The 23,929-nt window shown below is 35.9% G+C and overlaps 3 protein-coding genes and 1 pseudogene across 4 annotated transcripts in view; 3 read left to right on the top strand and 1 right to left on the bottom strand.

Annotated features, from left to right (window-relative positions):
* The window catches only part of LOC144545787 (glutamate receptor 2.8-like), a 75,702-nt gene that overhangs the window by 11,624 nt on the left and 40,149 nt on the right, over positions 1 to 23,929 (top strand). The gene's annotated exons all lie outside the window — the stretch shown is intronic.
* The window catches only part of LOC144545780 (glutamate receptor 2.7-like), a 44,655-nt gene that overhangs the window by 10,605 nt on the left and 10,121 nt on the right, over positions 1 to 23,929 (bottom strand). The window lies entirely within an intron of this gene.
* LOC144545792 (glutamate receptor 2.7-like) lies at positions 522 to 22,654 on the top strand (annotated as a pseudogene). The gene is made up of 9 exons (XR_013508584.1): positions 522 to 858; positions 1,811 to 1,896; positions 4,221 to 4,418; positions 13,590 to 14,332; positions 14,471 to 14,908; positions 15,196 to 15,394; positions 15,635 to 16,039; positions 21,825 to 22,164; positions 22,332 to 22,654. The product of XR_013508584.1 is annotated as a glutamate receptor 2.7-like (transcript).
* LOC144545908 (uncharacterized) lies at positions 16,509 to 18,462 on the top strand. Its single transcript, XM_078294472.1, has 2 exons — positions 16,509 to 17,837; positions 18,158 to 18,462. The coding sequence occupies exons 1-2, from the start codon at positions 16,838 to 16,840 to the stop codon at positions 18,193 to 18,195; spliced, it is 1,038 nt and encodes a 345-aa protein (XP_078150598.1). The 5' UTR covers positions 16,509 to 16,837; the 3' UTR covers positions 18,196 to 18,462.

Here is a 23,929-nt window from a genome sequence, read left to right as displayed (position 1 = left end):
TGAGTCTCATGAGTGTTTTATGCTTTTAACAAAGGATAAATTAAATTTAAAATGAATTTTAATATAAAAAACAATAAAATGAGTATATTTGTGAGTTTTTGAAATTTAGAGGGAAAATACATTAATTTAATTTAAAGTTTAGAACCGGAAATAGGTATTTTTGAATTTTTTTGAGAGATATTGGCGAAATTCCTCTACTAATTAATTAAAGACAAGACCCATGGGGTCTATGGGGACCACATGTCATCTGATTCTATTTATGTCCTCTCCTTCTCACCCAGCGAATTCGGATCACCCTATAGGTACCGGACTCGAGGCAGATTAGAAACGGACAATCAAAGATCGTTGTTTTAACTTCACACGAATCTCAATGCAAAAATAATACTGTCCCCCTGTGCTATCCGCGAATAGGCGCCGTTTGAGTTAATCTGAACCGTGGGTTTTAATTTGCTCGAGTCAGGTACCTGAGAAGGATTCAGATTCCTCCACCGATTCGTCACTGTACTCTCTTTTACTTTTTCTTTCTGATTTCCTTGACTTGTCATCACGGTGCCTGCTCTCTCTAATCACCCCTTTTTCCGTGCACACCCACGCAACCCTGGCGACCTCCACGAAACCCTGCAGTGAGCACCTCTAACTCTGGCAACCACCTCAGCCCCGACAGCAACTAGCGGTGACGCCACTTGACCCTTAGTCTGAGCTGCTGATGGCACTGAATCAGCGGTGCCACAACACGATGCCACAGTGCCGGACTCTGACTTGGGCCACCACCTCTATCTCTATGTCACTGCGCTGGAACGCTCTCACGCCACGCAAACTGCCTGCAATTGGAGCTGAGACTGAGAAGAACTTGTCAAGGTTTATCTCCCTTCCTCTATTCTGTTCTTTCCAATTTTGCATCCACAACCCTCTTCCTTTTCTGGCACCAGATTGTACAGTGTTGCACTGTTAAGCTGATGCTTAATCACCAAAAAGAACAAGAAACCAGTAATTCTTCAAATCAAAACAATTAAGGAAAGTTATTCAAGTATGCTACCATACTACTCTACTTATAACAACAATTGGCAAAGCTTAATTTGCACTTGACAACTATATTGATTATTGAGGGTACAAGCCCAAAGTAGTGTACCTTGAAATACAATAATGATTTGTTTTAGAGATCTGAAAGGCGTTATAGGCTATAAATATCATTGCTACTATTGATGTTTCATAATAATTGAACAATACCCCATTTCTTGGCTGTAGAACCCTAACCAGAGTTGACCACCGCTTTTTTGTGACATTGGTACCAGCCGGTACCATGTCAATTCTGCCTTCTAGTATTAAACTGTTTACAATAAGTAATATTGGTAGTGCATTCCCTTATTTTTGGTAGAAGTTAAGTTCTTTATGCACTTTCATTGTTCTTGAACTGTCATTACACCCCTTTAAGGCTCGTACCAGCACCTCCCTTTGTTTGCTGCTACAGGTTTCCATGCCTGCAGCGCTGATTTGAGAGTTCCATTTCAATAGTATTCTGTACCAGTAAATCTGTCCTAAACTTAAATTGTTTATAAATTTTGATTGACAAATAATTTTTGAGTGATTTCTTCACTAAATTGCAGCATTTGCAATGTACTTTTAAATATGAAATCATGAATTAAATATTTTGATATATTAAACAAACTCTGTTGGATCAAGGTTTTTTATCAAAACTGATTGATAGATTCACAGAACATATAGAATAAAGTACGCAAACCAAAATTTATTGAATAGCATACATACACACATAGGACTTGGATACTGGTATATGAAAAATATTTCGTAACAGAAAAATACGAAGGATCCAGACCTGAAGGGATCTTCGGGAGCAGCAGATTATCAGGAACTCTCTCCTTTCCTTGCTAATGCTATCAGGTGCAGGTTTCTGTGGCCTTGTTATATCTATTCCTAATTCACTTCAACATATTCGAATTAACTATTGCATTGACTTGGCACACTGGGTTTGGTCAATAATTGTGTTGGTTTTATTTGTATTATAATTGAGGTTATTTGCATGTGTCTTAAACTTGCATTTAGATTAACCACATCCTTGTTGCATATCTGATTCTGCATTATTTGAATGGCTTCATCATCATCATATGCATGAATCACAATGAACTATAATCAAATTCTGTTATTCTTCACTGATCTGTCATATTGAAATGGTTTTTTGTGTGTTTGTCTGTTGGTCATTACTTCTCAGGAATTAACAATATTGTGCCCTATTGGGAAAACTTGTGGTCATTCATTGGCAAACTTGCAGATAATTACAAATATTATGTATGTATGAATGACAACAACTTGTTTGGGACTAAAGGCTTGGTTGTTGTTGTTGTATGAATATGAACCAGAACGATTAGAATGGAATAAGCCTAAAAAGACAATAGGTGTAGATTTTTTGTGAACCATCTGTGTAGAAAAAGGGGGACTACCTGTCAGTATTACTTGACTTAATGCACCAATTTCTTGTTGACAGACTTGCGGCCATTTGTTTGCAAACTTGCGGACAACTTTAAATATAATATATATGGTTTTGAGTTCTCAGGTATTGGCAAATAATGGTAGGCTATCGGTCTGTGTGTTACCAAACTTAATAATATGAGTTTAAGCCAATTTGATAAACATTTGAATATTATATTTAAGTATTTACATTTGAATATTATAAAATACCGGAAACTGTTTATTACATACCTGAATAGGATAAATTCTCGATATGAATACAAACTGAAATTACATTACCCATATTTGTACTTGCATTATCTCGTAGCAGTATGCAAATCAATTGGTATTTGTTCTAGGTGGATTTTACAGGTTTGCAGACTGAAACTGAATACTGTACCAAGAGCTTCAGTTTAAGCTCTCACCAGTCTCTCTTGGATGGGCTCTACATACCGAAGTATCGAACTAATGAAATGTTTTTGGAATAAAGAATTTAGCAATACTCCAGTATGATTAGTATATATTTTGTTTGTTTATTACTGATTCCGATGCGGTGAAATTTAATAGTCTTGCATGTCTTAGTGGAGAAATATACGCAGCAGACAGTTTCACCCCAGATTTAGGATGTGACAAATAGTTATTCTTATTATTATTATTACTAACATTTTAAATTTTTATAATCGTAATTTATATTATTTTATTATTATTTGCATTACTAAATTATGAATATCGTTATTATTAACAATATTATTGTTATTATTATTATCATTAATTTTATCGTAATCATCATCATCGTCATCAACATTGAAATCGTCATGATTATTGTTATTGTTGCTGTTATCACTCAAATATGTTGTGTAAACATCACAAAACCATTTAACAAGCAATGAGAGTGGAAGGCGAGGAGGGAGGGAGGGACACCAGTGTTCATTAGTGTATGTTGAATGATATGGAAGCAATTAAATGGGTTTTCAATTCAGATACACTACCACTACATTCACTGATTCAAATACTGTTTTAAGAAGTTTGATTTAGAGGCCCTGCTTGTAGTGCTGATATTTGATTTATTGTCTTTGCTGTACTTCCATGTAAGACTGCCACTATTTATTTTAATAATCCTTTTGTCAGCCCCTGCCTAGTTCTAAAAAAAAGTGAGAGAGAAGAGAGTATAAATTATACATATTATAATCCAAGGAAAGTAACCTGTAATTACCATCCTAATGAATTAGTTTAGTCGTCTGGGAAAATTGATTGCACAGACCTGAGGAGCTTTCCATGCACTTACCCATTTATTAATTAGTGTGGTCCAACATAGATTTTTAATTTAACAAATTTTGCTCCAAATATGTTTATTGGAGAGTCAACGACTTTATGAAGGTTCGAACGAGCAGGACGCGTTTTGGATCAATCAATCTTTCCCATTCATCCCAATAATTTTGAATTGATTTTAATTTAAAATCATCTCCATCCTTCATTTGAATGGGCCAACAACAATGAGATATTTTTCTTTAATGATGAGATGATGACTATCCCAACATAAAAGGAGGAAAATCTGTGCCTTAATTACTAGCTAGGCACATTAAGTCAAGCTCAATCTTCGAATACATTTCCTTGTTTGACTTTGTCATAGTAAACTCATGAAGTTATAATATATGTGCAGCTTATAAATAGAAACGACATACAGAGAAGAGTGTACTATGCATAAAAAATGGACACACCAAATGCACTAATGTTTCTCCTCCACGTTATCTTATTTTCAGTTATTACAGCTCAAAATTCAAACAAACAGATGCCAGTCGGGGTTATACTCGATCTGGACACCCTTGCTGGAAAAGTGGCTCGGACCAGCATTACAATGGCTTTGGAAGATTTCTATACACTACATTCGAATTATAGTACCAGACTTGTGCTCTATACCAAAGAATCCAACAAGGACAATATCAAGGCTGCATTAGCAGGTGACTGATCAACTTATACAACTGTACAGTTATTTTTAATTATTGTGCGTAGTAAACTTATATTTCGATATAAAACATTCATAGTTTAGAAAAATAGTCATCAAACAATTGGTCATTCTGGTTAAAAAAGTCGATGTTCATTCATAGTTTAATAGGCTAAATAATTGTACAAAATAAAAACCTTCTTAAAATCCATTAGCCCATTTCTCGGCATGCTTCTGTTGCCGCAGTCCAATTTTTTCTTTGTACATTGTTTTCCCATTCTAATTCTAATATAACTAGATAAACTGTAATTAAAAAATCAATTTGTTTGCCCACAATATATACAATTATAAATAAAGGTTGATTTATATATTGAAACACCACTTCAGGTCTGACAAAATATAATGCATGTAGAGAAGCAGAGACAATGAAACTAATGGAGGAATCCAATTTATTTCCTGGTGTATCGATTATATGTAACCACAGAAAGAGTTACAGCATATAATTTAAATAATTTACTTTAAAGACACATCTGTTTGAGTTTCAACTGGTTTGTTTTCACTACTAGAATTCTAACTTATTGCATGCCTTGAAAAATAGCTTGTTGCAAGGCGATACCCTTGCAACAAGCCCGAAAACACTTGTTGCATGCGTTTACCCTTGCAACTATGCCCTTGTAACAGCTTCCCTCACAACTGCTAAGTAGTTGCAAGGACTCCCTTGCAATAGACTTGTTGCAAGCCTATACCCTTGCAACAAGGACGCATGCAACTACTTTCAGAGTTGACCCCGTTTTTAGTATTTGCAAGGGGAGGCAGCATGGGTCCCACCTGACTATATGCAAGGCTAACAATCGTGGGTCCTACTAGACTATATGCAAGGCTAACACCCGTGGGTCCCACCTGACTATATGCAAGGCAAGAGAATATGAGTCCCACTTGACTATTAGCATAGGAAGATTATTAGCTTATTGCATGGGTGATTATTGACATGTTTTGAATGCAGTTCATACTATTTGCATGGACATACCAACGTATATAATAACAGAAAATAGCTGGAAATTAGCATGCCCCAATTCTGCAATCCTCTCTCTGTGTACCAATCTGGTACCAACCCAGTAATTTTTTACAATTCCTAGTTTCTCATTCATCAACATTCACATAAAACACATCGAAACATAAATATAAATCAACTAATAATCATTGACCAACATAGTATAGTCATCTTACATTGAACCAAAAATATAAAAAGAAGTAAAACAACATCATTGATTATAAAAGAGTTAGCTTCTAAATATACCCAAAATGTGCCCACCTATCAAGCATTAACAAAATAAACTCACCCCCCCTATGAGTTAACAAAATATACCCACCATATAACCAAAATACTTTACCCTAAATATCGACAACCCTACTAGACATCCCTGGTTCATGTCGAAGTTGGATTTGCCCACCAATTAAACATTGCAGCATCATTACTTGCAATTTTTTGTCTGTCTTGAGAAGTCAGTAGTGCTTGGAATGACACTTCTGGATTTAGTTGTTGGTTATGTAAACCAAATTGTGATGTTATAGCATATTCTTTTATAAAAATTAATTATGTTGTACACAATGTTCTTTGAGCTAGTTTTGGTACATTTAAGGAGTATATATAGAAGGGTCCCTTGTCAGTTCAATTTTGATACCAGTGGCAGTACTAATTTATGCTACATGTGTTGTGTTTAAATGTCTACGAGTAATAATTTAAGTGAAAAGCACATTAACATACAAATACACATAAATATGCACTTGTCTTGAAGACGTAGATTTGGATATAAGGGCTCCACCATTATAATAACTACGAATTTATCCTAGTTTCATAAAATGAAAATGCACTTGCCTTGAAGAACTGCATCATCCAAGACATGAAATTGCACTTGCTTGTGGTCCCACTTTGAAAATAGGTATATTATTCGGATCCTATCATATTCCTACAAAATAGAAAATACTTTTAGCAATTTTTATATAGTATAAAAATAACAACTATTATTTTTTTAGAGATTTTTTTAATGTTACTACCCCTCTTAAAATGAAAGTAGGGAGAATGAGTCTGACTAAAATTGTGATAATCTTCTCACTATTTTTCAAATTTTGATTTTTCTTTTGTCCAAACTAACATAACTAAACACTTCCAACTTTCCCTTTGTTATGTTTTCTCCAACTTTTTGGTAACCTCTGTATCAAAAACAATTTGATACTCAATGAGGACCAATGATGGGCATTTAATTTGCAAAAAGGTAATAGGTTAATAGGCAATACCTATATCCACTTTTTGGAGTCAATTTAATCTTTAATTTCTCCTGTAGGAAGAGCAAAGAAAACGCGAGTTGTATCTCTAACTGCTCTGATATTTGAATCAAGCACTCCATGACCTTTCTGTCAAGCACAAGCACAAGCACAAATTATAAAACAGACAAGAAATTCAGTTTTTTTTTTTAAATGTTTTGGTTCAGTTTTAGTTTATTTAGCAATAGCATGATGTTATCCATTCATTTAATTTCACTAGTAGTTTTGCATCAATCAAGAATAAGCCAATTTCCCATTTACCAGTAATTGCAACAACATGCTCAACTAAGGTTCCCTTGATACATGCATCATGTCAGACAATAACATTATCTATATATTAACATCTTCTGTTTACACACACTTTACCTTTCTCAGTCAACATGCAACCCCACTTTTGTGAGAGTTAGAAGAAAAGAGTTTTATACTTACCACATCAGTTTCAGTTTTTACAAGTACTATTTTGTGGACAAACATGAAATTTGAACAAAAAAGAGTTTTATACTGACCACATCAGTTTCAGTTTTTACAAGTACTATTTTGTGGACAAACATGAAATTCGAACAAAACAAAGATGATAATTTACCTCTATAAACAAGGCAACTGGGTAGAAGAGAAAAACATCAGTGTCATTTTCCTTCTCTTGATGCAACCCCTCCATCAAAAAGTTCTTCTCTATTTTAGATAGGAAAAAGAAAGAGATTTTTTATCTCTAATTAACTGGTGTTGGCAATGCAAGTTGTGACAGCAATGTGCTCAAAAGTACCATTTCTCAGTAATGCAATCATGAGAGCTAGTCAATGTGGTATGTTTTGCTTCTGAAATGATGTTCTTGTCAAATGTATTATCTGGAACTAAACATTTCTAATTAATGGTATGCTTTGCAGATTCATTTAATTTTCTGGTCAACAATGGAAAACCTTGTATGCTCTCTCTCTCTCTCTCTCTTCAATTTAAAACCTCAATGCTATCTTGACAAAATAAAGCTCAAAATTACTTCAAAAACCAGAAGGTGATGAAATAGATGTCTGATGTTCAATAATTTCTCCTCGCACATGACTATAACCACATCAGTTTCAGTTTTTCATGCCGGTAAGGTAACATTAGAAACCAATCTGTGGCGACTGGGTAGAAGAGAAAAACATATAAACAAGGCGGAGAGAGGGAGGGAGATTACCGCCATTCCAACACCATCTCTGCACCAAATTCTTATGCCTCACATGGCCGATAGCTACGTCTCTCGGTGCTGGAACCCTAGCTTTGAAGCTCTTCGAGCGCTGGATTTCATTTTGAAAAAGAAGGCGAGCGGAGTGGCTGGCCGGAGAAGAGGGGATGTAGCTGAGAGGAAGTGGGGTGTGGTGTAGGGAGCGGCTGATTGGGGCCTGACAAGAAATGGCTGGGCGTGGGATCTAAGGGTTTAGCGTATGAGAGGGGAACGAAAATTTTGTGACGAAATATGAGAGGGAAATTAACAAATAGGAGGGAAGGTGAAAAAATTGGGGGAAAGATGAAACTCTGGATATGAAAAACCTAAGTTTGGCGGCTGCTCAGAGAGAACGAAGGAAATGAAAAGTTAGAGGTCAATAAAAAATTCATATACTCTTAGGTAACATAATATGTGTGTTTAGATTGGACCATGTGATCATCTTTATGCACTAATACCAAAGGATCCTATGCATTATCTACCGCCGGATCTGAATAGAAATATTATGTTACCTCAGAGTTTTGAGACTCTTTACTCACAACTATCAAAATGAATAAATCAAGACCATTCTTTACTTATCGGACGGCATAGAAGTTTGATATATATACTAACCACCCAATGTATGTACAGCAGTACGTATAAAAAAAAGTCAAAATTTTTATTTTTATTTTTTTTATATTTCATATGGTCAAATAATAATTATACATGACATTTTTATAAACTTTCATCATTATATGTCCCTTCAAATTAAGAAAGTATTTTTCGGACCGTTCATTTTCATGTGAAAAATTAACGGTCGATCTGCAATAAAATCATTCCAAATCTGTTTTAAAATGATCAAGGAAGAACATTGAACGTGACCAATATAAAAGTTTGGAAATTTTATTACCTATGAGTTTTGATCCAACACAAAATGTTTATGGCCATACGATGCTTCGATTTTCGATCAACTAGATGGATGGGTAAATAAATACATAATTTGATCAAACTTGAGTACAAGACAATAAATATAGTGCTCTTTAATTTAAACGGTTCCGATCAACTAAAAGACAACATATTTTCGTGCGTCTTCATTAACTCATGAAGCAAGAGTTTATGTTTCATATTTATACATAGAAGATGTGAGTCATATATGCAACATGTATGTAATACTATATAATGTAATGTGTCAAAACTATTTAATGAAGCAATAAACATGTCATAACATTAATTATTACATAAATTTCATTAATATAAATTCCGTCACAAAAATATTTTCTAAAATTAAAGTGGAATCTCAATGTTAATTGACTATATTTCACTAAATATTTTGACAAGTATTGACACATGTCAGAGGGACAAACAATGATGAAATTCTATAAAGTTAATAATTATAAGTATGGTTTAGTAATAAAAACCATTAAAAATTTGAATTTTTTTCATATTATTTGTAAAATTGTAAATAGTTACATAATACAAGCTATAGTTGTAATTTCATTATTCTTTTCCCAAAATACAAGTTAAATTTATTCCACTTGTACTATAAATTTTATTTGAATTTTTTCAGATTATTTGTAAAATTGTAAATAGTTCTAGAATACAAGTTATAATTGTATTTTCATTATTTTTTTTCCCAAAATACAAGTTAAATTTATTCCACTTGTACTATAAATTTTTTTTGAGATAAGATTTTGTAATACAATTTTGTTTTTTTGAGATAAAACTTTGTATTATAAAATATCCACAAATTTTACACCTTCATACATTACATATAATTATTATTCACATAACTTTGTTTAATTTATGATTAACTATTGTAGTTTTTCAGAAAATTTTCAAATATCCATACTTTACTACAAATTTTATTTAACATAAAACTTTGTCCTACAAATTAATTTTATAATTGAAGATAAAACTTAGAATACACATCTTATTTTGGACTTCCCTCCTAGTTTTTCAAGTCACGCACTCAAGATGTTTGATGATATGCTTGAGCTAACATATCCTCACTCCTCCCTCCAAAATTTTGGCAACATATCTCCTCATTTTGGATTCCCTCCTAATTTTGGTCACTTCCCTCCACCTCTTTTAGCTACCGCCACACCATTTTGGACTCCCACCTATTTTTTTGAGAACAACGGTGCATCTACTTGATCTCACATTTTCATTCAATTAGAAGGGCTTGCCATTGATCAACCTTAGAGGTGAGGCCGCACTTGATCTCAGCTTATTGGAGAAGTCTGCCTCTCTCTCTATCCATGGTGTGCTCTCTCTCTCTCTCTATCTCTCTCTCTCGCTGTCTCACAATTTGTGTCTTACACTTCCACTATGCCACGAGGTGTTTGATGAAATGCCCCATTGAATCACGTGCATTCGTAAGTTTGAGTAAATTTTGTTGCATTGATGCATGCATTTAAAGTGTTTGACAAAATGCCTGAACCAAAAATAAATTGAAGAAATTGAAGTTGAATTACTATGTGTGTTCATGGTATTACTGTCGAATTCTGACATTTGGAGTGTGATTTATTATGTGTGTCATCAGTGTCATGCGCGTAAAAAATGATAAAATTTGATGCAAGTTTTGCTGTGCATCACAAGTTGAAAAGTTCAAAGAATCACATTTAATGGACTTTGGTTGAATACAAAATGGCATTCATATTTCATGAAATTTGATACAACTAATTTATAAGGGTAAAGTATGTCTGTTAACAAAAGCTTTTTTTATTTAATTTGAAAAATATTTCCAAGAGTGTCAAGTTAACTCATTGTGGACGGATCCCTACCCTTAATTAAATGATTTGAATAATAATCCTAGACTTGACTTCAGCTTTTACACACCATGCATTTTTTTTTAATTTGTATTACTGGCATGACATAAAGCCAGTCAGGTTATGGTTTCTGTCTTTCATTTTGGGTTCTTATTGCGTAAATTTACTGTAAATCTTCTAATTCAATTGTAGTAAGCTTAAGGTTATGTTAGGCTGAAACTTCAGCTTTAGTGTCTTAAGAATTTCTAGTTTTAAAATTAATTTAAGGTTATGTGATATCTCAGAGGATAAAGTATGGTGTGGTGAGGATGCATGATTTGGCAATGGATGTGTTGAGTTGGAATCGGTTCTACTTGAGCAGTCGCTTGCAAAAACCTGTATGTTTGTACCTGAGGTCTGCTTTTAAGTTTTTTCTTTTATAAAATTTACAATGTTGTTTTGCCCAATGAACCAGTAATTATTTAATAAATACAGTTATACTTGATTGGCTCTCTACTATATGTGCTGACGAATGGACACTGTTGATTTTGACTATTAGTTGGTTCTTTCTTGGGATCGTAGAGCCTTTTACCTCAATTAAGCATGCAACAAGGAGAATAATATTAATACTAATATAAATTACAAAGAATACTTCCTACTGATGTATATTGCCCTATCCTACTGCATGATATACTATGCCTCAGTGAAAAAAACAACCTCATTAAATTGGCAAACCTCCCATTAATACCCCTCTCAGCCTATAAGGCACAAATAGGAGGTCCACCAACCTCAGTTTAAGTAAGAAATCAGCCATCATCTATGTACTCTATTTCCAAAGCCCTTAATACCAACATAGACCAAAACTCATACCAAAACCAGAGAGGCTACATATTACACACGGAGTTATAGCATGTGTTATGTAGTTACTAGTCAACTAGCCCCAATATGATTATCCTAACTCATCTTCCATTGTCCTTAAACAAAATCATTTTTGCAAATGAAAACCAAACATGTCGAAAAAAGGATAAAACAAATGGAAGGTACAAGTATCCTAATGCTTTGTTTTAACTGTATGCTAGGTGAGATGCCCAAAAGATAGGAATTTTATTTTATTTTATCCTAATGCTCAGTAAAGTCTGTCAAACAGATAGGAATTTTATTTTAATTATATTTTGTTTAACATTTTGCACAATTTTATTCAGCTATCCTAATACTAGTGAAAAAGAGGTCCACATGAACATGACTTGCAATGGAAAAAAAAAGTGCAGCTAACTTCAAGATGGTCACTACCCTTGTTTCATTAGAGGGAACTCTTTACCAGATGCCTAAAGAGGTACATATTATTTTCAGGAGCTTTTGGTTCTTGGAACTACTTTACATCACTGGGCTATTTTGTAATTAATGCAAAAATCATTGTAAGTTAGTAAATATTATTTCTGAAGGTGAATTAGATGTTCTATTCTTGTCCTGTGATACGGTCCAATATATAAGCTTGAAATTGTGCTATCTTCTTTGCATCTCCTGTTAAGTGAAGTATTAGCTTGATTTGTATATTGATGACAAGGTCTGATTTGTATATTGATGGCAAGGTCCAATTGTGGACTGATTCAATCAGAGTTAAATTGTTGTGTTTTCTTTGAGCTAGATTATGATGGACTCAACAAGGTTTTTCCAAGACGAAATGCCGGATCATTCACTTGAGGTTTCAATTGATCAAGAATTTGATTGGAATGGTATGGCCCCTCAAATAGATGAGTTTGAGCTAGTAGACGATACGATATCGCAAGGTTAGGAAGAGTTGGAGGACAACCCAATCGAGGGAGGTGACAAAGAGTTGGACATGGACCAAAGTGAGGAAGAGGAGGACAATCCAATAATCGTAAGTGACAATGAGTTTGGCATGGACCAATTAGGTGAGGATGAATTTGGTTTCTAGACCTCGATGTTTTCCATCAAGAGTTTTAATATTAGTGAATCAATATTTGTATGCGTGTTCTGTCAATTACTTTTGTATTGTTTGTACAATTTTTTTTGTTTCTCAATTGTTTTGGAATGTTTGTTCTAACTTTCAAAATTTAAGTTATCAAAATATTGAATTCTTATAAACTGTTGTTATTCATGTTGTTGTGATTTATACTAAATATATTCATTGAAAAAGGAGATATAAAATAAACAAAAATAAATTTGTCTCCAGGAATTAAACAGTTGCAAGGGTAGTCCCATGATATTTCATGACAACAGCCAGTCCAGCCTTTTGCATGCACATGGGGTTAGATAGTTGCATGGACCTTCAATAAAATATAATATAACTAGGGGGTTAACTAGTTGCAAGGGCATGGGGTTAAGTAGTTGCATTGACCTCTAATAAAATATAGTATCTTCCATGTGGTTAAGTAATTGCAAGGCAATGATTTGGGGCTGTTGCACGGACCTCCAATAAATTATAATATCTTACCCTCGAAATGTAGTTGCAAGGGTAGATATAAAACAGTTGCATGGTTGCATATCATACATTTGCATGCGATACATGTTGCAAGGGACTACCCTTGCAACAAGTTCCAGTCCTGGTCAAACGTCATTTCTATTGCAAGGACCATCTCTACCTTGCAACAAACAGGTGCTCCCCTTGCTATAAGTTACGATTCTAGTAGTGTTCCTTGGTCAGATCAGTTTGGACCTGCAGTACACCTTACCTCAATAACCAAGTTTAAACCTGCAATAAAGTATACACAAGAGAAGTAAATATATTTAGCATATTGTGTTTTTTCTTGCCCGAAACACTGGGCTTGCCGGTAGATGACGAGGGCTTCAAAGCTAAAGGCTTGAATACCTAATTTGTTGTCATATGCTTTTATCAACAAACCTAAAGTAGATCTCTTTTTTTTTATTTTCAACTCCCTATAAAATCTGGATGTAAAATTCTTCAATCTTGTTGCAGCACTGGACTTGGTACAGAACAATAAGACTGAAGTTATCATTGGACCTCAGACGTCCTCACAAGCTGTTATTGTCTCTGAAATTGGTAACACAAGTCATGTGCCGGTAATTTCATTCTCAGCAACCAGCCCCACCCTTTCCTCCTTACATTTTCCCTACTTTATAAGGACAACAATAAATGATGCGGCTCAGGTAAAAACCATTACCTCTCTCATTGAAGCCTATGGATGGCGAGAGGTAGTTCCAATCTACGAAGATACTGATTTTGGACGGGGCATTCTCCCCTTCCTTGCTGATGGCCTTCGAGAGATCAATGTGCGAATCCCTTACCGTAGCTTATTGTCGAAATTGTCAACTGATGACCAAATAAGGCAAGAACTCTACAAGTTGCAGACAATGCAAACAATGGTTTTTGTTGTACACATGTCATCTTCCTTGGGCTCTAACCTATTTTTGAAGGCCAAAGAAGTAGGGATGATGGGTGAAGGATATGTATGGATTATAACAGATGGAGTGACAAACATGGTTGATTCCTTAAATGAAAGTGTTACCCGTGCAATGAAGGGGGCTCTAGGTGTACGGCTATATGTACCCAAGACTGACGAGTTATTCAACTTCACAACCAGATGGAAAAGGAGATTCCATGAAGGCAATCCCCAAGAAATGTCTAATGACCCTAGCATCTATGCAATATGGGCTTATGATACCATCTATGCACTAGCAATGGCAGTAGAAAAAGTAGGGGTTCAAAATACCGAAATTGATAACTCTACAGCTCTGCCGCTGCTGCATGTTTTTTCTAATGGACCACAACTTCTCGAGGCGATCACCAATATCAAGTTTTGAGGATTGAGTGGCAACTTTGAATTAGTAAACGGACAGTTGCGGTATTCTTCGTTTGAAATAATTAACATTGTTGGAAGGGGGATAAGAGAAGTTGGATATTGGACAAAAGAACAAGGATTATCAAGGGATGTAGATAAAACCAAGAAGAAGAGTTACTATTCAACATCACCAGGAGATCTAAATCCTGTCATCTGGCCAGGGGAAACAATTGTTGTGCCCAAGGGTTGGAAAATCCCAATGAGTGGGACAAAATTACGTGTTGGAGTAATAATGAGTCTGAATCCCGAGTTCGTGAAGGTGGAGATAGACCCCGAAACAAATGCAACAAGAGCAAGCGGGTACTCAATTGATGTGTTTGAAGCAGCTGTAAAGAAATTGCCTTATGCAGTCCCTTTCGAGTATCAATATTTTGGAGGAAAGTCTAACAAAATCTCACACACCTACAATGAATTTGTCTATCAAGTATATCTTGGGGTAAGATTCTACTGTATTTCTAGTCTACTATCATGCATATCATTTGAGGCACCACCACACCACCTTTTAATTACCTACTGTTAATTACAATTGGCCAACGATTGTTAATCAAGCAATGATGTATATATATGTGCCTTATGATCCATTATTTTTGTAGGACTCATTTATATACTTATAGAAATAAAAATTAAGACTTCATTTTAAAATTTTCCTAGTTCTTTTCATCTATGGTCAACACTTGAAAACACAAAATATATTTTGAATAAAGAAATTGCTTCCTCTTGCAGATATATGACATAATTATAGGGGACATTACAATAAGGTACAACCGTACACGCTATGTTGACTTCACGATGCCATACACCGACTCAGGAGTAGCTATGATTGTGCGACTCAAGCAAGCTGAAAATAAAAACACATTTATTTTCTTACAGCCATTATCTTTTGATCTATGGCTAGGGAGCTTTGCATTTCTCATCTACGCTGGTATCACCATATTGATATTGGAGCCAAAAATCAGGGCCCCTCTCAAGAGATCTATATCAAGGCATGTTGGAACAATAGTGCAATTATCCCTGTTTGCATATCATAAGTTTATTTATCAGAAAATTGTCTCACAGTACCTATAGAGAGGCATTTTGTTATCATTTTTTTTGTATACAATCAGCTATCCATTTCCAAATCAACTAGTTAGTCACAAGCTAACATATTTGCAAATAAATGTAGAAGAAAAGCTAGAGAGCGCCCTATCAAAGATAGTTGCTGTTGTGTCCATCTTTGTTCTGCTTATATTGACCACGAGCTACACTGCTAGTCTCTCGTCGATGCTAACGGTACAACAGCTTCAACCCACAGTAACTGACATCTACGATCTCAAAAAAAAACAGTGACTATGTTGGATATGAAACTGGTTCTTTTGTGGAGGGCTTGCTTCTGGAACTCGGCTTTGACAGAAGAAAGATGAAAGGTTATTACCGTGAAGATTTTTCTAAGGCACTTGAGAAAGGAAGTGCAAATGGTGGAGTCGCAGCAATAGTCCACGAAATACCCTACATCAAGCTGTTCCTTGCCAATAATTGCAAGTCATATACCATGGTTGGACCAATTTACAAGACCGCAGGATTTGGATTTGTAAGTTAATTAATGAAAATTCTTTTTACTTTGTGAAGATGAAAAGTGGGCCTCAGTAGCCAGAATCAAGAATTTGTTGAAGAAGGGCGACTACACCAGATCCAATCAGAATAGCCGGCTACAACAGGCAAGAAGATTATTAGGCAAATAATCTGATATGGTGTGCAACAAGCCATACCATTTGCTAAATATAACCAAGGGACAACTGCCTCATTCTATTTGATATTATTCCATGTAATAGATAGATATATTTGGAAAGAAAAGAGCTGTAAATCTTCTCCTAGAAACTCTATATATGTACTAGCTTCTACTCTGTTTTTGAGCATCCAAAAATTGTGTAAGAACAATAGAATTAAGAGAGAAAATAATAGAATGAGATGAGAGGAAGTAGGCCGATTGATTTGCCGAACCTCTATAAATTTGTGTGTTTGTGTTATTTCTCATTACTTTAAATTCATAAGATGGTATCAGAGCTCTTGTAGTTGATCCTGGAGACATAGCTCTACACCGGAAAGAATACCAGAACAGAGTATTGGAGTTACTCAGTTCTCCCATTCCTACAGCTCTACACCGACCTTCACCATGGCAGAACCACCAGAAAAACCCAAAACCGAAGTACCATTAACCTCAGATTTCATCACATAACTTACCACAAAAATTGCCCAAGCACTCATCCAGAACCAAAACCAACAGATAATCCCAACCCCTCATATTGATCAGACCATTCAACCTGTCGCAGTCAAGTTTGACGGGAAAAATTATGGCATCTGGTCCAACCTGGCTGAAGGGTGCCTCTCTATGAAGGAGAAGTTTGGGTATGTAAATGGAGACCGAGATGAACCGGCATCTTCAGATGCCGGGTATCCAAGGTGGAAGGCTGAAAACGCCCAGGTAAAGAACTGGCTTCTCAATTCCATGGAACCTAGTCTTATAGGTAACTATGTCCATCATACATCGGCCAAAGATATTTGGAATGCCCTAAGGGTTACCTATTTTGATGGGGGTGATTTGTCTCATTTCTATTCCCTAAAGAAAAGGGAATACCAAATCAAACAGGGAGGGGGGTCGGTAGAACATTTCTATAGTTTGTTGCAAGGATTATGGAGAGAAATTGATTCAAGGAGACCAAATTCCATGGTGTGTTTAGTAGATATTGAAAAACGTAACAAAGAATTGCAGGAAGATAGGTTGGTCATATTATTAGGTGGCCTTGATGAAAGGTTAGATGGTGTACGGGCAGAAATTATTCGCACAAATCCTCCACTAACAGTTGATGAAGCATATGGAAGAGTGCGTAGAGAAGAAGAAAGGCAAGGTGTGATGCTAGGGGACCGAAATGGGCCTTCATATAATCCTATGGCGATGGTAGCTCAAGATGGCAATTTCTCCTTTAATCAGGTATCTCAGAACCGGCCTTCATACTTTTATACGGGTCAACCAGGTGTGTTAAATTCCGTCCAGCATGGTGAGTCTAACCCCGGGGTAAGCATGGGTCACCAGATCTTCACAAACAGGGGAAGTACGGAGGAGACTCAAAACGGTAAACCAACTGACTATCCTCCAGGTACGGGTTTGTTTACATGGAAGAACAAAGCAGGTCCAAATAAGAAAAACATGTACTGCACGAACTGTGGAAAAAAGAATCACACTAAAGAAGGATGTTATAAGTTAATTGGGTTCCCTGACTGGTATCCCGAGTTCAAGAAGAAAAAAGCGGCAGAAGCTGCTGCAGCAACTGAGAAAGGAAAGGCAACTTTGGTGGTTACTGGTAAGACAGAAAAAACAACCGAAGGCGAAGGTAATGTTTATTTATCTCAAGGTAACTATCATACAAGGAAAAATGAGTCATGGATAATTGATTCTGGAGCCACCGACCACATGACCTTTTGTAAGAACGATATTTTCAAGTGCTCTAAATCCAAAACAATAGAAATCTTAAATGCCAATGGTGTGTCATCTCCGGTAACAGGAACTGGAGATGTACATATAACCCCTACCTTAACATTACAAAATACCTGACTAGTGCCATCATTATCTACTAAACTCATTTCAGTAGGGCAACTTGCAGAAGATTTAAATTGCGTAGTAATGATGTATCCAAACTGTTGTATTTTCCAGGATATCCTCACGAAGGAAGTCATTGGGCGTGGTATTAAGCAAGGTCGTCTGTATCACCTTGAAGACTTGAGAATTGGAGAAACAAACCTAGCAAAGGAAAGTTCTAAAGCAGAAACCAAAATTTGGACCTGGCATCGGCGGTTAGGGCATCCCTCCTTTAGTTATCTGAATAAACTTTTACCCTCTTTATTTGATAATTTAAAGACTTCAGATTTTCAATGTGAAACATGTGTCAAGGCTAAGAGCCATCGTGTGTCTTATAAACCGAGCTTGAATAAATGTAGTAAACCATTTGATTTAATTCATTCTGATGTGTGGGGTCCGGCCCCGATTACTTCAATTGCTGGGTTTAGATGGTTTGTTTTGTTTATTGATGATTGCACCAGAATGACTTGGATTTATCTTTTGAAAGGAAAAAATGAAGTAACAGAGGTTTTTCAATCTTTTTTTACTATGATTCAAACTCAGTTTGATAAAAATATTAAATATTTCCGTAGTGACAATGGGGGAGAGTTTATCAATAGAGCCTTGAGGGATTTTTTCAATACAAAAGGAATTATTCATGAAACTTCTTGTGTGGGTACTCCTCAACAAAATGGGGTAGCTGAACGAAAAAATAGGCACATCCTAGAAACTGCACGGTCCTTTCTATTTGAAAATCACGTACCTAAATTTTTTTGGGACACAGCAGTAGTGGCTGCCGTGTATGTTATTAATAGATTACCCACAAAAGTGAACGATTATCAAACTCCTCTCAGAACCCTTGCAATCAATTGCCCAATTCCCTCAGTTTTGAGTTTACCCCCAAAGATATTTGGTTGCGTTGCATATGTCCATGTTCCGAAAACACAACGTTCCAAAATTGATCCTTGTGCAGTTAAGTGTGTCTATTTGGGCGTAGGGTTCCATCAGAAAGGATATAAATGCTATGATCCCAGTACAAGGAAATGGTTTGTCACCATGGATGTAACATTTGTTGAAAATGAGTCATTTTTAAAAAATACCAATTATTCATCCCAGGGGGAGAATTTAAATGAGGCTGAAAATTGGTATGAAAATATTTTCCAGATTTTCTGAATATTAATCCAAGCCCGAATCAAAACCTTCCTTCTTCTGAAACCGTGCTGAATCAAAACCTTCCTTCTTCTGAAACCGTGTCACAGCCGAACCTTGACCCTGGTGAAAACCTTCTTGAGCCGAACCTTGAGATAACAGACTCAGCTCGGGTTGAGACTCATAGCCCAACTCGGGTAACCGAGCCTACTACCCCTGGCCCATTTCGGGTCTATTCCAGAAGAAACAAATCAGCCCAAGAAGAAATGAGGTCCAAGCAAGCCCTTATTTTTGGAGATGATCAAGTTGAAGAGATCTGGGTTGAACCAGAGAGTGGAGCAGTGATACAGACACCTCAAGTACCACCAGTGACTTCTGAGGATGATCCTACGGTAAGTATTCCTAATTCAAATTACATCTTACCGCCCAGAAAAAATAGGGGAATGCCACCAAAAAGGTATGTTCCGGAAAATGGAACCAGTAAAGAAATCAGATATCCCATAGCCAACTATACAACCACGAATGACTTACCAAAACAACTCAAGGAATTTAATGACAAAATGTTGTCCATAGCTGTACCAAAGAGTGTAGAAGAAGCAATGAAAGATCCGAAATGGGTACAGGCAATGGAAGAAGAGCTGAGTGCATTGTATAAAAATGAAACCTGGACATTGGTAAAATTACCAGACGGAAAAAGACCTGTGGGATGCAAGTGGGTGTTTACAATCAAATTCAATGCTCAGGGCAATGTTGAACGGTACAAGGCGAGACTAGTGGCTAAAGGATTTACTCAGACATATGGCATTGATTTTCAAGAAACATTTTCTCCTGTTGCTAAACTAACTACCATTCTAGTTTTGTTATCTCTTGCAGCAAATTTGGACTGGCCACTACATTAGTTTGATGTAAAGAATGCGTTTTTACACGGAGATTTAGAAGAAGAGATTTACATGGAACTTCCTCCCGGGTGTAATAACTCGGGTTCAGATGATGTAGTGTGTAAATTGAAGAAAGCATTATATGGGCTCAAACAGTCTCCGCGTGCGTGGTTTGGTCGTTTCTGTCTAGCCATGAAGAGTTATGGGTTTAATCAAAGCGATTCGGATCATACTTTATTCTTTAAAAAGAAACAAGGAAAACTAACCCTTTTGATTATATACGTTGATGATATGATTATCACAGGAGATGATCTAGATGAGATCAGGAGGTTAGAAGAAAGGCTGGCTGGAGAATTTGAGATGAAAAATTTGGGGGGCCTGAAATTTTTCCTCGGCATAGAGGTAGCTAGATCAAAACAGGGTATTATTTTATCTCAAAGGAAATACATTTTAGACTTACTAGCAGAAGTTGGAATGCTAGAATGCAAACCAGTAGAAACTCCGGTAGCTGTAAATGAAAAGCTGGGAGAATTTGAAGGCCAGGTACCTACAAACAAAGAGAGGTACCAGAGATTGGTAGGTAAATTAATTTATCTATCGCATACCAGACCAGACATTGCCTATGCAGTAAGCCTGGTGAGCCAATTTATGCATAATCCCAGTGAAGATCACATGGATGCTGTGATGAGGATAATTAAATATTTGAAAGGTTCTCCAGGGAGAGGGATTCAATTCAGGAAAAATGGAAGGTCTGATATAATGGGATACACCGATGCAGACTGGGCCGGGAGCATTGTAGACCGCAAGTCAATCTCCGGGTATTTCACCTTTGTAGGGGGGAACCTGGTTACATGGAGAAGCAAGAAGCAAGGAAGTGTTGCACTATCTAGCGCAAAGGCTGAGTTAGTAGCCATGGTAAAGGGAATAAGTGAACTACTGTGGCATAAGAAACTCATGGAAGAAATCGGTTTTGGACTAGATGAAGAAATGGTCCTATTATGCGACAACAAATCAGCAATGGACATGTGTCATAATCCGATACAACATGACAGAACGAAGCACATCGCAATTAATAGACACTACATAAAGGATCACATTGAAAAGGGGAACATTCGGCTTCTTCACGTGGGCACAAAAGATCAGCTCGCCGATATCCTGACTAAAGCTGTCCCTGGACCTGCACTCAATTGCGCACTAGACAAGTTAGGCATGACTGACATATACATGCCTCACTTGAGGGGGGGTGTTGAAGAAGGGCGACTACACCAGATCCAATCAGAATAGCCGGCTACAACAGGCAAGAAGATTATTAGGCAAATAATCTGATATGGTGTGCAACAAGCCAGACCATTTGCTAAATATAACCAAGTAATAGATAGATATATTTGGAAAGAAAAGAGCTGTAAATCTTCTCCTAGAAACTCTATATATGTACTAGCTTCTACTCTGTTTTTGAGCATCCAAAAATTGTGTAAGAACAATAGAATTAAGAGAGAAAATAATAGAATGAGATGAGAGGAAGTAGGCCGATTGATTTGCCGAACCTCTATAAATTTGTGTGTTTGTGTTATTTCTCATTACTTTAAATTCATAAGAGAATTGTACTCTAAAAGCTCAATCCTTATCTGTCATTAGTAGAAACTTAAAAAAAAGGGGCATTTTATTATTTTTTTGGTTTGCTATTTTTTATTATATGTATATCAGATTAATACTCCCAATATCTTGTTCTTGGACAGGCATTCTTAAAGGGTTCTCCATTAGTTCCAGACATATCACGAGCAATCCTAAACATAACTGATGGAGAAGAAATGATCCACATTGAGAAGAAATGGATAGGTAGCCAGAACTGTCAAAACAATGGCGGCATCAGCACTGAATCAAACAGACTAAAATTTGTCAGCTTCTGGGGGCTTTTTGCTTTCATCCGAGTTATTTCCACCCTCTCCCTATTGCTGTTTAGAATTAATTCACTCTACAAGATATGGCAGACTGACTTTGAATCAAGCTATATCAACAGGACAGTTTCCACAAACCAAGAGGAAAATCAGCCCACCAACCCACCATCAGTATCTGAAGGTGCTATCAACTGACAATTAATCATTCCATTATATTTTATAATTATTTCCAACAGCATTCCACCATAAATTACTTTTACAACTACCCATTTTTTAATTTTCTATTTCCATCAGTAATCTCGACTTTTCCTTTATATTTACTGACTTAGTTTCCATGGTTTATGTTAGGTGGTCATGTCGAACTGGTGAGGAGTTCTGTCCAGAAGAACGTTGTTGCTACAAAAAAATTGAACCGCAATTACTCTTGGTAGTAAGCCTCTTGATTTCACTTGCTTGTTCTTCGACTTTGAAGTGCTATTTTTTTTTTATGTATAATATTCTTTTGTTAGGAATCATTTATGCATGTTGAAGTACTTGAATCATCTTTCATGTAAAATTTGAACTATGTAGTTCAAATAGTTAGATTTTTTTTGTTCCATAAAATAATTTGGTCCATTAATTTATTGTAGAATTATGATGTACCATTTTTGCAGTTAATAACTTGACATAAATGTACTTGTTAACACCTAATTATACGTATAGTGACAAATGAATTATTTGGGTTCGGTTCAGCGGGGTTGATTTGGTAATGATTTGGTCTCACAAGGTAGCAACAAAAAATTGCATTTTATTTGCAAATAATTCATAAATTTTGTTTTATTCGCAAACAATTTGCCATTTGGTTCGGAAACCAAAAAAAAAACCTTTTATTCGTGAATTATTCGTGAATTAAACATGAATATTGTTACTATGGTTCACACAGAAAAGTTCCAACTAGAGCAATAAATTTAGCTAAAGTAAATAATGGTACTGAGAAGCAGGACTGGACCATACCAATTAGCACCATGGGTTACACCTCTTTCAATCCGTCCCCCCTTTGTTGAGTCGGATCCGTATCCTCCCAGGTACCTGACTCAACACAATTGAAACGGACGGCTTAGATTTACACTCAGTTGATCCTTGCTCAGGATGACAAAGTGGGGCAGTATTATTTGTGCTCTGACTCAACACAATTGAAACGGACGGCCTAGAGTTACTCTCAGTCGATCCTTGCTCAGGATGACAAAGGGGGCAGTATTATTTGTGCTTTGAGATTCGTGCCAGGTTAAAAGGGACAATTTTCAATCATCCGATACAATAAATCAATCCCATTCAATCATGTGATTTGTTGTGTGTGTTTGTCTATTTGCAATTTTTTATTGTTCTAAAGGCACTCAGGTAAAAGTAATTGAAACTAAATACTTGCTGAAAGGCACTCAGGTAAAAGTAATTGAAACTAAATACTTGCTGTGGCATACTTTCATTTATTTGGGTAACTCTCTCACCTCACCTCACCTCTTTGTCTTCATTTTCAAATTAAATCAATCCCGTAGGGACGCCATAGCCCCCTACCGCCTTTCCATTTTTCAAATTCCCACATGATATTTCATATTTTCAATATTGTATATCAATTTTTGAGTTTTAAATATCATTTAAATAAATATTTAACATTTTACACTGGAACTGAATTCCTCTCGACACATGCAATTCACACAACACAAAACCGTAACCATATATAACATAGTGTGGTCCAACGTAGATTTTTAATTTAAAACAATTTTGCTACAATTATATGTTTAATGGATAGTCAACGACTTCAAATTGTACTTTTATAATTTTATATTGCAACCATCACCATTCTTCAATTAATCATGGGTCAACAAGTTAACAACAATAAGAGGATGTAGGTTCAACAAATGGGATCAATTGACTCTATTTTTTTAATTTTTTTTATTTATATATGATTT

This window comes from Carex rostrata, chromosome 28, assembly GCF_964058835.1.
Source record: "Carex rostrata chromosome 28, lpCarRost1.2, whole genome shotgun sequence".
Taxonomy (NCBI): domain Eukaryota; kingdom Viridiplantae; phylum Streptophyta; class Magnoliopsida; order Poales; family Cyperaceae; genus Carex; species Carex rostrata.
The sequence above is the reverse complement of the archived record's forward strand: the minus strand, read 5'-3'. Positions and strand labels throughout refer to the sequence as shown.